Here is a 13126-nt window from a genome sequence, read left to right on the forward strand (position 1 = left end):
TCAAAGCAATTACACCACAGATCTATGAACCACACAACCAAGTTTATCTACCATTCTCTGAGACTTAAAATCACTATGCCTTATCGTCCTACTTTGGCTCTGTGGGGATTAGCAGAGTAATTACTGTAATATTTTATAAAATTACTGCCTTAACCTTCCAAGTTTATAATCCTTCTCTGATATGCATATATTGTACCTGGAAGATCATAGAGAGGACACTGGGATAATACATTTCAGAACTGTATTTTATTAATATCCTGGCCAATAGTTGTCAATCCTTTATTGTTATAAAAGTAAGTATATAATGTAACTAGTGAACAGTGATATACATAGAAGTGGCATGTACTGGTTTTTGGAATAGAATACTTTATTTATATTACTTCATCTCTGTTGAAAAAGAAATTCTGTATGTTTCCCCTGCTATTGTCTGAAAGTCAGATGGGTGTTTTGGGGAATGCCACAAGTTCTGTTTGTTTGCCAGCATGTTTTTCTGATATAAGACTTAAATATGGGCCCAACTGGAATTTCCCTAAGGAGGGGGCCCAGACCTCTCACCAGCCCCACACTCTTCCCCCTCCCGCCTCCCAGCCCCGAGCTCTCTCATGCTGCCTTTGCACCAAAAACGCATGCTGTCCTCTCTGCACCCACAGTTCCACACACTCCTCCTGCTGTCCCCCACCCAGCCATGAGCTCTCCCCACTGCACCCAGCCCTGCAGTCTCCCTGCCCCACACCCAAGCCCGTGGTCTCACACGGAGAGATGGTCGGGCTGACAGACAGCATCCCCAGGAGGGGCCAGGCAGTTCTGGGAGCCCTTGACTGCATCCTCTGTCTGCATCTCCACTTCCCCAGGAAGCATCAAAAGCCCAGATCCAATCTTCCAAACCCTCCTGGAGGCTGAGATGCCCCGGTCCCACTCCTCCGCTCCTCCCAGAGGCCAGGGGTGCCTGTTGCCCATGGCCCTGAAAGGACTGCAAAGGGGGAGGGGGGGCACACAGGATTGCAACACCACTGAAATTTGGCCTGGCTGCCCCTCCATCATGCCTGCTGGGAAGGGGCTCTGTTGCTGCGCTACCCAGCTCTGGTCAGCAGCCGGGAGGGATCCTGAGCCTCCCCTTTGCACCCTGCATTTAAAGAAACCTGAACCAGTCAGATAGGAAGTGGGATTTAGGCTGTGTTGACATTTCACATGGCAGCATTTTTAAACACATGAGAATGGATTCGTTACAGGTGAAATTCCCTGTAATCCAGAGGGCCAGTGCGCTGCTAGCACCCCACATTAAGGGATGGACAGAGTCTAATATGAACCCTCTGCACGCTCAGTTTTACCCATTTTCTATTATGTGTTGGCTTCAGCAATAGGACATCAGCCTGCTGCTAGCTGGACAGCTGCTTTTCTTCCTTAAACTAAGCGTGAGGGTCGAGGTTTGATGCCTGACTGTGTGCGCTGAGATTTCTGTGGAAGAGCGTGCTCATCCCTGGGAAGTGCTGAAGTCTTTAGATCGTTAAAGAGCAGGACAGTGGCTGTTGTGCTGACCCTAACCATGTGCAATCATCAGTGTTCTTACACGGCCCCCAAGGAAGGGGTAGGATAAGTAGAGTACTGGTTTTAAAAAGGCTTTCAAATGACATTAATTGTCTTCTTCTCTGTCTTTCTTCCAGCTCCAGTCAATCCGCACTTAAGTAAGTATTTTTATCCTTTGTTGCACTTCATCATTGGAAGAATTAGATTTGCATTAATTGTTGCTTCATGGTTGTGCAATAAATGGGCAGCATTTCATTTTCAGCTGTGGTCCATGGATTCCATAAGGTCCATTTTAATTCTGTCACACGTGACTGCACTTGTTTGTGGTAGGAGACTGGGACTTTTTTTAATTTCCAGTTGCTGAACAAAGAGTACTCAGATCAAGAGAAGATTGCGGCTGCTGGGCATACCCCTTCCCCTGTGTCCCAAACCGATGAATAACCCCAAAGGAAAAGGCACATATGTTTTCAAAGGTCCTCCAGGTGGCAGTTCCCAGGAAGTTACTGTGATCCAATTCATCACAGTAGAACCCCCCTGGGAGCTGCCACCTGATGTGCCCAGACTACTTCTGCCCCTGCTTTCCTGCCCTGGCAGCTTAGGACTTCAGTGTCCTGCCTGGCTTGAGCCAGACCTGCTAGCCTGCTGCAAACCCAGACCCAGGTCTGAACCATATCCCGTAACAGCTGTAGGCTTAACTGAAAGCAGCTTACAGAAGTGTTCCTGTCTTTGACACTCAGATGCCCAACTCCCAATGGGGTCCAAACCCTAAATAAATCCGGTTTACCCTGTATAAAGCTTATACAGGGTAAATTCATAAATTGTTCACCCTCTATAACATTGATAGAGAGATATGCACTGCTATTCCGCCCCCCCCCCCAAGTATTAATTAAGACATTGTAGACAACCCGTTGGGGGGAGGGATAGCTCAGTGGTTTGAGCATTGGCCTGCTAAACCCAGGGTTGTGAGTTCAATCCTTGAGGGGGTCATTTAGGGATCTGGGGCAAAAATTGGGGATTGGCCCTGCTTTGAGCAGGGGGTTGGACTAGATGACCTCCTGAGGTCCCTTCCAACCCTGATATTCTCTGATTCTATGTGTTTAAATAACCAAAGAAAAGTTGTTTTCAATGAGCTGGAGGAGATAGGGTGGAAGGCACAGTGAAATCACAGAATCATAGAATATTAGGGTTGGAAAAGACACCAGGAGGTCATCTAGTCCAACCCTTTGTTCAAAGCAGGACCAACCCCAACTAAATCATCCCAGCCAGGGCTTTGTCAAGCTGGAACTTAAAAATCTAAAGATGGAGATTCCACCACCTCCCTAGGTAACCCAGTCCAGTGCTTCACCATTGTCCTAATGAAATAGTTTTTTTCTAATATGCAACCTACACCCCCACCACTGCAACTTGAGCCCATTACTCCTTGTGCTGTCATCTGCCACCACTGAGAACAGCTGAGCTCCATCCTTTTAGGAACCCCCCCTTCAGGTAGTTGAAGGCTGCTATCAAATCCTCCCACCCCATTCTTCTCTTCTGCAGACTAAATAACCCCAGTTCCCTCAGCCTCTTCTCGTAAGTCATGTGCCCCAGCCCCCCAATCATTTCAGTTGCCCTCTGCTGGACTCTCTCCAATTTGTCCACATCCTTTCTGTACTGGGGGGACCAAAACTGGATGCGGTGCTCCAGGTGTGGCCTCACCAGTGCCCAATAGAGGGGAATAATCATTCCCTCGATCTGTGGGCAGTGCTCCTACTAATGCAGCCCAATATGCCATTAGCCTTCTTAGCAACAAGGGCACACTGTTGACTCGTATCCAGCTTCTCATCCACTGTAATCCCCAGGTCATTTTCTGCAGAACTTCCACTATGTCAGTCAGTCCCCAGCCTGTAGTAGTGCATGGGATTCTTTCAGCCTAAGTGCAGGACTCTGCACTTGTCCTTGTTGAACCTCATCAGATTTCTTTTGGCCCAATCCTCCAATTTGTCTAGGTCACTCTGGACCCTATCCCTACCCTCCAGGGTATCTACCTCTCCCCCCAGCTTAGTGTCATCCACGGACTTGCTGAGAGTGCAATTAATCCCATCATCCAGATCATTAATGAAGATGTTGAACAAAACCGGCCCCAGGGCCGACCCCTGGGGCACTCCACTCCACTGCCAACTAGAAATCGAGCCATTGATCACTACCCATTGTACCAGACAATCTAGCCAGCTTTCTATCCATTTGATAGTCCATTCATCCAATCCATACTTTTTTAACTTGCTGGCAAGAATACTGTGGGAGACCATATCAAAAGCTTTGCTAAAGTCAAGGTATATCACAACCACTGCTTTTCCCATATCCTCAGAGCCAGTTATCTCATCATGACTTGCCCTTGTTGAATCCAATATCTATGTATACAGTGGTGTTGTAACCATTTCGGTCCCATGATATTAGAGAGACAAGGTGGGTGAGGTGATATCTTTTATTGGACCAGTTTTTGTTGATGAGAGAGACAAGCTTTTGAGCTACCCAGAGCTCTTCTTCAGCTCTGGGAAATTTAGCTGTGACACTGAGTCTCTTTAGTGAATATCTCGTTATCTGTACCAGTGATTTTGAAAAACTGTGATCATTTATTGGATGAGATGCTCAAATAGCTGAAAGCAGAGCTTTCTTGCTGTTTCTCCAAAGGCGAAGCAAGCTAACGTTATAAAAGGATGTTACTAAGCTGAAATCCATAGACATTTCCTTATGGTGGTAATATTTGATGAAATATCCCACTAGTGATACTTGACAAAAATAAATCTCAATAAGCATTTTGGCTGTGTGTTGAGCTTTAGGGGCTCCTGTGGCAGACTGAATAAGTGGGAAACTGCTACGGGCAATGAGAAACATACCTTTTATTGCCCAGACATCGTGTTTAGTAAGGTGTGCAGAAATACAGCTGGAAACAGAAGGAAGTATTTCAGGCACATCAGTATTACTGCTATCAGTCAACTACAATGTGAGCAAAACTGGTTCTCAGCTACTGTGAACAGTTCAAGAATCATAGAATCATAGAAGATTAGGGTTGGAAGAGACCTCAGGAGGTCATCTAGTGCAACCCCCTGCTCAAAGCAGGAACAACCCCAAGTAAATCATCCCAGTCAGGGCTTTGTCAAGCCAGGCCTTGAAAACCTCTAAGGATGGAGATTCCACCATCTCCCTAGGTGACCCATTCCAGTGCTTCACCACCCTCCTAGTGAAATAATGTTTCCTAATATCCAACCTAGACCTCCCCCACTGCAACATGACCATTGCTCCTTCTTCTGTCATCTGCCACCACCGAGAACAGCCTAGAATACAGAATACAGGAGAACCTCAGAGTTGCAAACACCTCAGGAATGGAGATTGTTTGTAATTCTGAAATGTTTGTTAACTCTGAACAAAACGTTATGGTTCTTCTTTGAAAAGTTTTCAACTGAACATTGACTTAATACTTAAAACATTGAAACTTTACTATGCAAAAGAAAAATGCTTTTAACCATCTTAATTTAAATGAAACAAGCACAGAAACAGTTTCCTTACCTTGTCAAATCTTTTTTAAAACTTTCCCTTTCTTTTTTTAGTAGTATACATTTAACATGGTATTTGCTTGTACTCTACTGCACACTTGTATTGCATTTGCTTTTTTTGTCTCTGCTGCTGCCTAATTGCATACTTCCGGTTCCAAATGAGGTGTGTGGTTGACCGGTCAGTTAATAACTCTGGTGTTCATAACTCTGAGGTTCTATTGTAGATGACTCAACACTTTAAATCTCTTTGCTGATGATCCCGTCTAGTGTGTTAATAATTAGGGCAGAATGGAAAGACTTCTATTGAATTAGAATTTAATCAGCCCTTTGTTGACTACATATATATTTAATTTATAAAGAAAATATTTAATAGCATTCCCAGGTGCATTAAATTAATGTCTCCAATTTTAAAGTTTAAAATTTCTTTCCTTTTCTTCTTTCATGGCAAATTTATTGTTCAGTTAAAGGATCCAGATTAACAGTCCTAGACATTAAGTCCTCTGTCTACAGTACAGTTTCAATGTGGGAAACATCAGAGCTGCATTAGAAAGAAGGATCACTTTGAGCAGTGAGAGGGGGTATTTCATTGCCCTACCCATACCCATGCCCTTGGTCTGTCAGGATCAGCTTCTAACTGTGCTAGTGAAGATGGGGAAACATGTCAGTCAAGAACTGGAGTGAGCCCATCCAATCATTTTACTGAGGCCTGGGCTACACTAATGCTGTAATTCGACCTAAGTTACGCTAGTTAAGTTACATAAGTAATGTAACTTAAGTCGACGTGCCTTAGTACGATTTACAACGGTGTCCACACTACTCTGTGTCAACGGGAGACACTCTCTGGTGACAGGCTTCTGCCTCTAGGTGAGGTGGATTACAGACGTTGACAAGAGAGTGCTCTCCCATCGACTTAGCTTGTCTTCACCAGACGCACTAAATCGATGCTGCTGCATTGATCGCATCGGCGCTAAGTGTAGTGTAGACATGGCTACAGAACAGCCATCAGTGGTAACAACTTTAGGTCAGTAATATCTGGGGCAAAATGCCTCGCCCTACTGAAGTCAATGACAAAATTTTCAGTAGGGCCAGGCCTTCATCCTTTCGATGGATTCAAACTAGTAAACTAGAGATAAAAGATTCTCTATTCCATTACGCACATTATCTTTGTTTTCTAGATCTCGTCTTATTTATCTCACAAGTGTCAATTTAAAGATGCTGTCTATCTGTCTCTCTGTGTAAATAAACCACCAAAACCCTGTGTTCATAGACAACTAAGAATTGATTTAAAACCCAGGAAATTCTGCCCCTTACTTTAACTTGATGGGCCTGATTCTGTGTAAATCAAGAGTAGTCAGTGGAGTCACCCTGGATAAAACTGATTTGTGTGAGACCAGAATCATTCGCTTCATGCATAAATTCTGCAGCATGCAAATGACATAAAATGATTCCTTATTATGAGACTTCTGAAATAGCTAAATGAGCATTTCCAATGGGTTAAAGACTGAGATTTAGCCTTAAATCTGTATTCCCTTTCTTTTGTGAGTTTATTAAAGACTGTTGTCATGATATGTGCATGTAACTCCCATTAATGTAAACAGAAGTTATGTTTGAATAAGGAAAGAGATTGGAATATAAATATTCATATTTAAATGTGGGTCTTATGGGGGAATGGATGACATGAGGGATTAATGATAGAATGCAGAGCATTTTGTCTTGAGGATGCATTTTCACATTTGGCCCTGATTAGCCGTGAAACTAATTAATGGCCTCAATCCAGTTTCTAAATTGCCATGTGCTTGTAAAATAAAATCTACCACCCTATTGGTGCTGTTGACCAGAGGCCCATGACCTGATCCTGAATTATAAGGCTAGATTAATATATACTTATTGAAAAAGTGCTTCTAATAATTGTGAGTGAAGCCAATATGGCTGAGATGTAAATAGGAGGGCGTAAAGTATGAATATGTATGTTAAGTGAGGCTTGGAATATGCTGAGGCCTACTGAGGTGTGTTAGGCATACATTTGTTAGCGTGGTATTATTGTGTGAACGAAGGTTACTGAATGATATATGGCAGCTGCACCTTCCCTACACCAAAGGCAGCATGGGGTATGGTAAGCAGAGATGCAGGAGCCTGAGGTGAGCTTGATCCCAGCGTTTCCACCTGTGGGGCCCAGCCCAGCGAGGTCCTGGGGCATCAGGGGGCTGGAGGTTGTAAAATTTAGTAATGTGTATCTTGTTGCAGTTTAGCAATGCATTTTGTGGTAAACAGGTAAACCACAAACAGATGGTAGCATCTCAGGGGCTTTTAGCAATTAGAGCTAACCACATATACCAAAACTATTGGGAAAGGGACGGATGCGAGTGGCTGGCTTAACTGTTGGAAATATGACTATGGTCAATTGAAATAACACGTGTAGACAGGTGGAACCCTAATGCTGGTCTCCTGGAATACTCGCGATGAATAAGGGCTGAGACTTGATCAGATATGGCCCCAGACGTATGTGGGTGGAATGGAGAAAGGTGTATAAAAGTTTGTCAAACCAAGCCCTAGTGGGGAGATCCAGAATGACAGTGGAGGTGACATCCAAAACCATCATCTCCTCTTGTGGTGGGCGCCACTGGCTGTTTCTTCCATCTTTGTTTCTAACGGTCTCCGAAAGGTTGTAGGTATGCATAGTGTAAGACTGTAAGTATGAACAATGCGGGAAACTACTTTACTGCAATTCTCTGATTCTTATACTTATGTATTTGGTTTTTATATTATTTCAGTTATAGTCTGTGTTAACTCAAGCTCATAAAATTTCTGTGTGTGTTTCACCAATCTCATCTTCTTAATTAGCACCAAATAGCCACCTGAGTAAAAGAACCTGTTCTTTGTGACAGGTGCACTTTGCAACCGAAATTAACTCCAGGCTACAGTGCTGAATGGCTCCTTTATTGATGCTCTTAGAAGATAGGACAAAATTTAAATGGACTTAAAGACCTATCCAGCCTGTCATGAGCTGGGGCATCTCAGCCAGACAGGACTGTGTGGGGATGCACAGACTGCCAGCACTCACGATATACCTCTTTAATGGATGAATAAAGGACGGTGACGATCTGTTCAAAAACTCTTGAATTCACAGACAGGAAATGTGCAGATCTAACATCTCAAGTTATTTCCATGTTTATACTTTTGTCTATTTGTTTATATGTATATAGAGTCAAAGATACTTGGCACCAGCCCTTTCCAATTTATTCCAAATGCCTGAGTCCCATTTGCAGCTGACCCTGTGTTAAATAAATGGCAAACTTGTGCCTACTTTTTCATCGGGCCTGAAATTTGTTTTTGCTCACTCAAAGGAAAAAAGCTTTTAATCTGCTGATGTGGAATTTCTAAATGAACCTTCTGCAGCATGCTTCAAAGTGCAAATGTAGCCTTTAAACTACTGCAGCACAGTTAGAAATGGCAAGACGGATGGTGAGGCTGACTTTGGGTTTAACTCAGCTTGTTGTAGGAGCTGGATCAGATTTTACTCATTTTCCACTCTGGTTAGCTGTCATGTAAGCAATATTTCATCGCTGAATTGTATCACTCTGTGCAGGAATAGCGCGTGTAGGGTACTGACAACTCTGAGTTTCCATCTGCGGAGCTCGCTATTAATGGGACACTTTGGGTCAGTAGAGAGGGGAGATGGCCCACACTGCAGACCCCACAAGTGACAGTGGGTTTGGGCCACAAAACCCGTGGCTTGTCTGAGATCTGCTTGGATGTTTGGGCAGGTGAAAGGGGCCACTTTTAGCTCTCTCATCAGCATGAGTCCTGTTGTCAGGACACCCCTTTAACCACAACTGCCCCTTGAATCACCTCAAGGGGGGGGGTTGTGGGAGGAGCCAATGCAAATTAATGCCAATTTGATCTGAATTAACTTGTTCTGTAGCATTAGCTTGTCCTGCAGGTTTTGTAGGGGGGATCCTAGTGGAAGTGTTACCAGTCCCACCCCAGTCCTCCAAGGCACCTGCTAGCAACACCCTCTCCTTTGATCACAATGTAGACAAGGATCAGAGGCTGCAGTTTCCATCCATCTGTCATATTCCTAAGGCAGCTCAGCACCTTGAGAGCTATAGTAAGGATTTGTCTAAGTGGAGGGGAGCCCATGTACACATCAGGATATTATATGGAACAGGCTATTTTAATATTGGATTGGTGCAAAATACATTTCTAAAGGTGACACGCTCCGCTTCTATTTTGTTCATAGATCTTCATCTGCACCGCACTTCTTTCATGAGCTTTGTCGGTGTCACTGTGTACTCTTTTGTGAGCTAAGAAATAAAGCAGCAGATGCTAATCTGCATCAGTTCACATACATCATTATTCAGGTTATTGGATTCCACAGAGTGTGTAACTGTTTTTCAGATTTCTTCTCCGTTGTGCTTGTGACAGTGCTCATGTATTTAATGATTTTGTATATTATAAGTTTTCCCTTAAATTAGACTGCAAAATGACGTGTGCGGGGGGAGGGTTTCATAATTAAACAAATGTACAGTTGACTGTCAGTCATACTGATGGTGAACAATCCTTTCAGGCCAACTGAGGGATGGTGCTTTAGTTAACTTGATTCTTACAGTCAAATGGTGATGATTCTACTCAAGTCAGTGGATTTATCTGAGAAAAGAGGTAAATCTGATCATTGTTCTGAAGGAGTAGACATATGTGTCTGGGATAACCTGGTTTTGTAGAGGAATGTTTCATGCTCAGCACTACGAAGTAGACACTTTTCTTTCAGTCCTCCTAGCCTAACCAGAAATGGGATGAGGAAGAACCAGAAAAATCTCTCAAAATTGCCATAGGGCTTGGGGTGAAATGCCAAGCTTAATTTTTCAGATTTGGGTATTAGATGATTTCAGATCAGCTTCAGGTTAGCCGCCATTCTTTGGGATCCTTACCCAACCCTAGCTCCAACTCCAAGGGCCTGTGTGCTGATCTCACTAACATAGTACAACATCACTGACCTGAGTGGATATATTACATATTTAACCTCCTAAACCTGCAAACACTTAGACACCTGCTTGACTTAACACCCCTAAGTAGTCCTGTGTAGAGCTTGGCAAAATAGTCTTTGTACAAGCGAGCGCATGTGAGAATGACTCTATAACTGGTAGTTAGAGCATTCTCCTAGAATGTGGTTAGATCCAAGTTCAAGTCCCTGCTTCAATGGTTATTTAATTATTTATAAGAAATGGAACAGATTCAACATGAGAAATTGATAGAGACCCCTAGCTCAATGGTTAGTGCATGCTGTTGCAATTGGGAAGATCCATGTTCAAATCCCTTTTTCATATGAGGTGTAGGGGGCATAGAATGCGGCTCTCCCCTATGCCAGGAGGCTAAAGGTTATCACTGAGCTAAAGATTATCAGGTAGGTCTCCTTCCTACCCCACCCCACCCATTTTGTGAATGAAGTCTTCATTGGCTTTGGTCAAAATCCCTGAAATTGGCATGGAATTTTTGGAGTTGCGTTGAAATGAAACTTGAAGCATTGGCTCAACTCAACTTTTTTTTTTTTTTTTGGCTTAAGAAGTCACCTAATTTTTTTTTAAAAAATCATTTTTGGTTTGACCCAATTTTTTTTTTTAAATTTTGGACATGCCAGTGAACCAAAAAATCTATTATGTGCCCAGCTCTAGTTTCCTGGAGGCCAGTGGAGCACTATTGCACAATAGTGAGTACAAAATGCACACCTATGAAGGAGGTAGTAACAAACAGACAGTATACAGACAACTGTTCTCTCCTGCCAGTGAAGAAATATATCCACTGACCTTGCTGGAGCAGTGCACACATGGGGACTGCTCGTGAACATAAAGTTCAGCAGGTGCCTTGGGGGCCTTACACTGCTGGGAAGGAGATGAGAATCCAGGCCCCAAAACCTCGGATGGTTTGGGTTCCTGGCTACCCAAGAGTGCAACTTTGTGCTCATGTAATAATGATACACTCAGCTGCAATATACTGAGTTGCATGAGTTGACAGTCCCACGGTATAAACAGGAGGAGACCGCTGGAAGTTACTCAGCTGGAAACCTTTGATTGTAAGCCTTGCTTACTCCTTAAACTGGAGTCCAAGTCTCTCGGCCTTAAGGGCATTCTGCAAAGCTTGTCTGTTCTCCTAGGCTTTTCCAAAGGGTGGGTGGCCTAAGAAGGGCTGAAGGATAATGCTGAATGGTGGAAGGGGATCTATTTGATAAGATCTGTACATGTTTTCAGTTTACACGTACACCTGGAGTGATGGTCGGGTGTATATTTTAGCAATTACAATAAAAAAATAACTATCGTAAAGGAAGACACATCCTTGACATTCTACCCGGATTTCAAAAAAATTCACAATGTCCAATATTAATAATGGCCATTGTCCTTTAAAAAGGTTGTTGCACTTCAAGACTTTTGACAGTTACGCATACAATGGTTGCAATGACTGAAGTCGTGTTCCTTTACTGTGTTGGCTGTAGGAGAGTTTCACTGTGGATTTGAAGATGGCAACATATGTCTATTCACTCAAGATGATACGGATAATTTTGACTGGACGAAACAAAGCACTGCCACCAGGGACACAAAATATACCCCAAACACTGGACCCAACGCAGACCGAAGTGGCTCCAAAGAAGGTAAAACGTAGCTTAGATTTCTGCAACAACAGACCCTCAGCAAATGCAAATCAACATAGCTCCACTGAGGATCTACCCAACATGTTGAGTCCCTTTTCTTAATGACAACCAGCAATATTTAGGTTGAAAATACTGAGCTATGATAATTCTGTAGGGACTCCATAACATTTAATAGAGATGATCCCAAAGCAAAATCTTGCATCTGAACATTTACATACAGAGGTCAGATCTGTGTCTAAAACCAAGCTTTGTGGCTCCTGACCAGTCCTGTTTGTTACCATTTCTAATGGACATTTTAAAGATGATCAGTTTCAGACAATAGGTCCTGTAGTGATGTATATTTCAAACTTCCTACAAAGTTCTGTAGCTTTTAGTCATTTAAATTCTCACTAGCAGATTGTGAGAGCTAAAAGTTTCATTGCCCTGTCTTCATTTTGTATCCTGCTAAAGGGTGTGATTTGAAATCTGCCATCCCTGTTAACTAAAGCACTGGATTCTGCTTTCTGTATGCATTCGAACATTGACTTTCAGACTTACAGTACAGGATTGTGATCGCTCACGCTACTTTATACTCCACATCCCACCTGCACTACCAAATCCAGTAATGCTTGCGTTGCCTGTGCTTGGTTACAGTTATTGAGCAAGTCACATTAAAAAACTAGTATCTATAATGCTGACATAAACTAGAATCAGGATCATTGAATAATGTGTTCTTTCACTGAGAATGGGCTTTTGAACCGTGTATCCCACAGTATTCTTGCCAGCAAGTTAAAGAAGTGTGGGCTGGATGGATGGACTGTAAGGTGGATAGAAAGCTGGCTAGATTATCGGGCTCAACGGGTAGTGGTCAATGACTCCATGTCTAGTTGGCAGCCGGTATCTAGCGGAGTCCCCCAAGGGTCGGTCCTGGGGCTGGTTTTGTTGAATATCTTCATTAATGATCTGGAGGATGGTGTGGATTGCACCCTCAGCAAGTTTGCAGATGACACTAAACTGGGAGGAGAGGTAGATACGCTGGAGGGTAGGGATAGGATACAGAGGGACCTAGACAAATTAGAGGATTGGGCCAAAGGAAATCTGATGACATTCAACAAAGACAAGTGCAGAGTCCTGCACTTAGGACAGAAGAATCCCATTCACTGCTACAGACTAGGGACTGAATGGCTAGGCAGCAGTTCTGCAGAAAAGGACCTAGTGGTTACAGTGGACGGGACGCTGGATATGAGTCAACAGTGTGCCCTTGTTGCCAAGAAAGCTAACGGCATTTTGGGCTGTATAAGTAAGGGCATAGCGAGCAGATTGAGGGACGCAATCGTTCCCCTCTATTCGACATTGGTGAGGCCTCGTCTGGAGTACTGTGTCCAGTTTTGGGCCCCATGCTACAAGAATGATGTGGAAAAATTGGAGAGAGTCCAGCGGAGGGCAACAAAAA

The 13126-nt window shown here is 43.4% G+C and overlaps 1 protein-coding gene across 2 annotated transcripts in view; it reads left to right on the plus strand.

The window, feature by feature from the left end:
• Positions 1-13126, plus strand: part of MDGA2 (MAM domain containing glycosylphosphatidylinositol anchor 2) — a 662813-nt gene that overhangs the window by 629725 nt on the left and 19962 nt on the right. For both annotated transcript variants that reach the window (XM_077820812.1, XM_077820813.1), the window contains exons 12-13: positions 1662-1682; positions 11539-11694. In XM_077820812.1, coding sequence (XP_077676938.1) covers positions 1662-1682; positions 11539-11694 — 177 coding nt within the window. The remainder of the gene's footprint in view (positions 1-1661; positions 1683-11538; positions 11695-13126) is intronic.

This window comes from Eretmochelys imbricata, chromosome 6 (genome assembly GCF_965152235.1).
Source record: "Eretmochelys imbricata isolate rEreImb1 chromosome 6, rEreImb1.hap1, whole genome shotgun sequence".
Lineage (NCBI taxonomy): Eukaryota > Metazoa > Chordata > Testudines > Cheloniidae > Eretmochelys > Eretmochelys imbricata.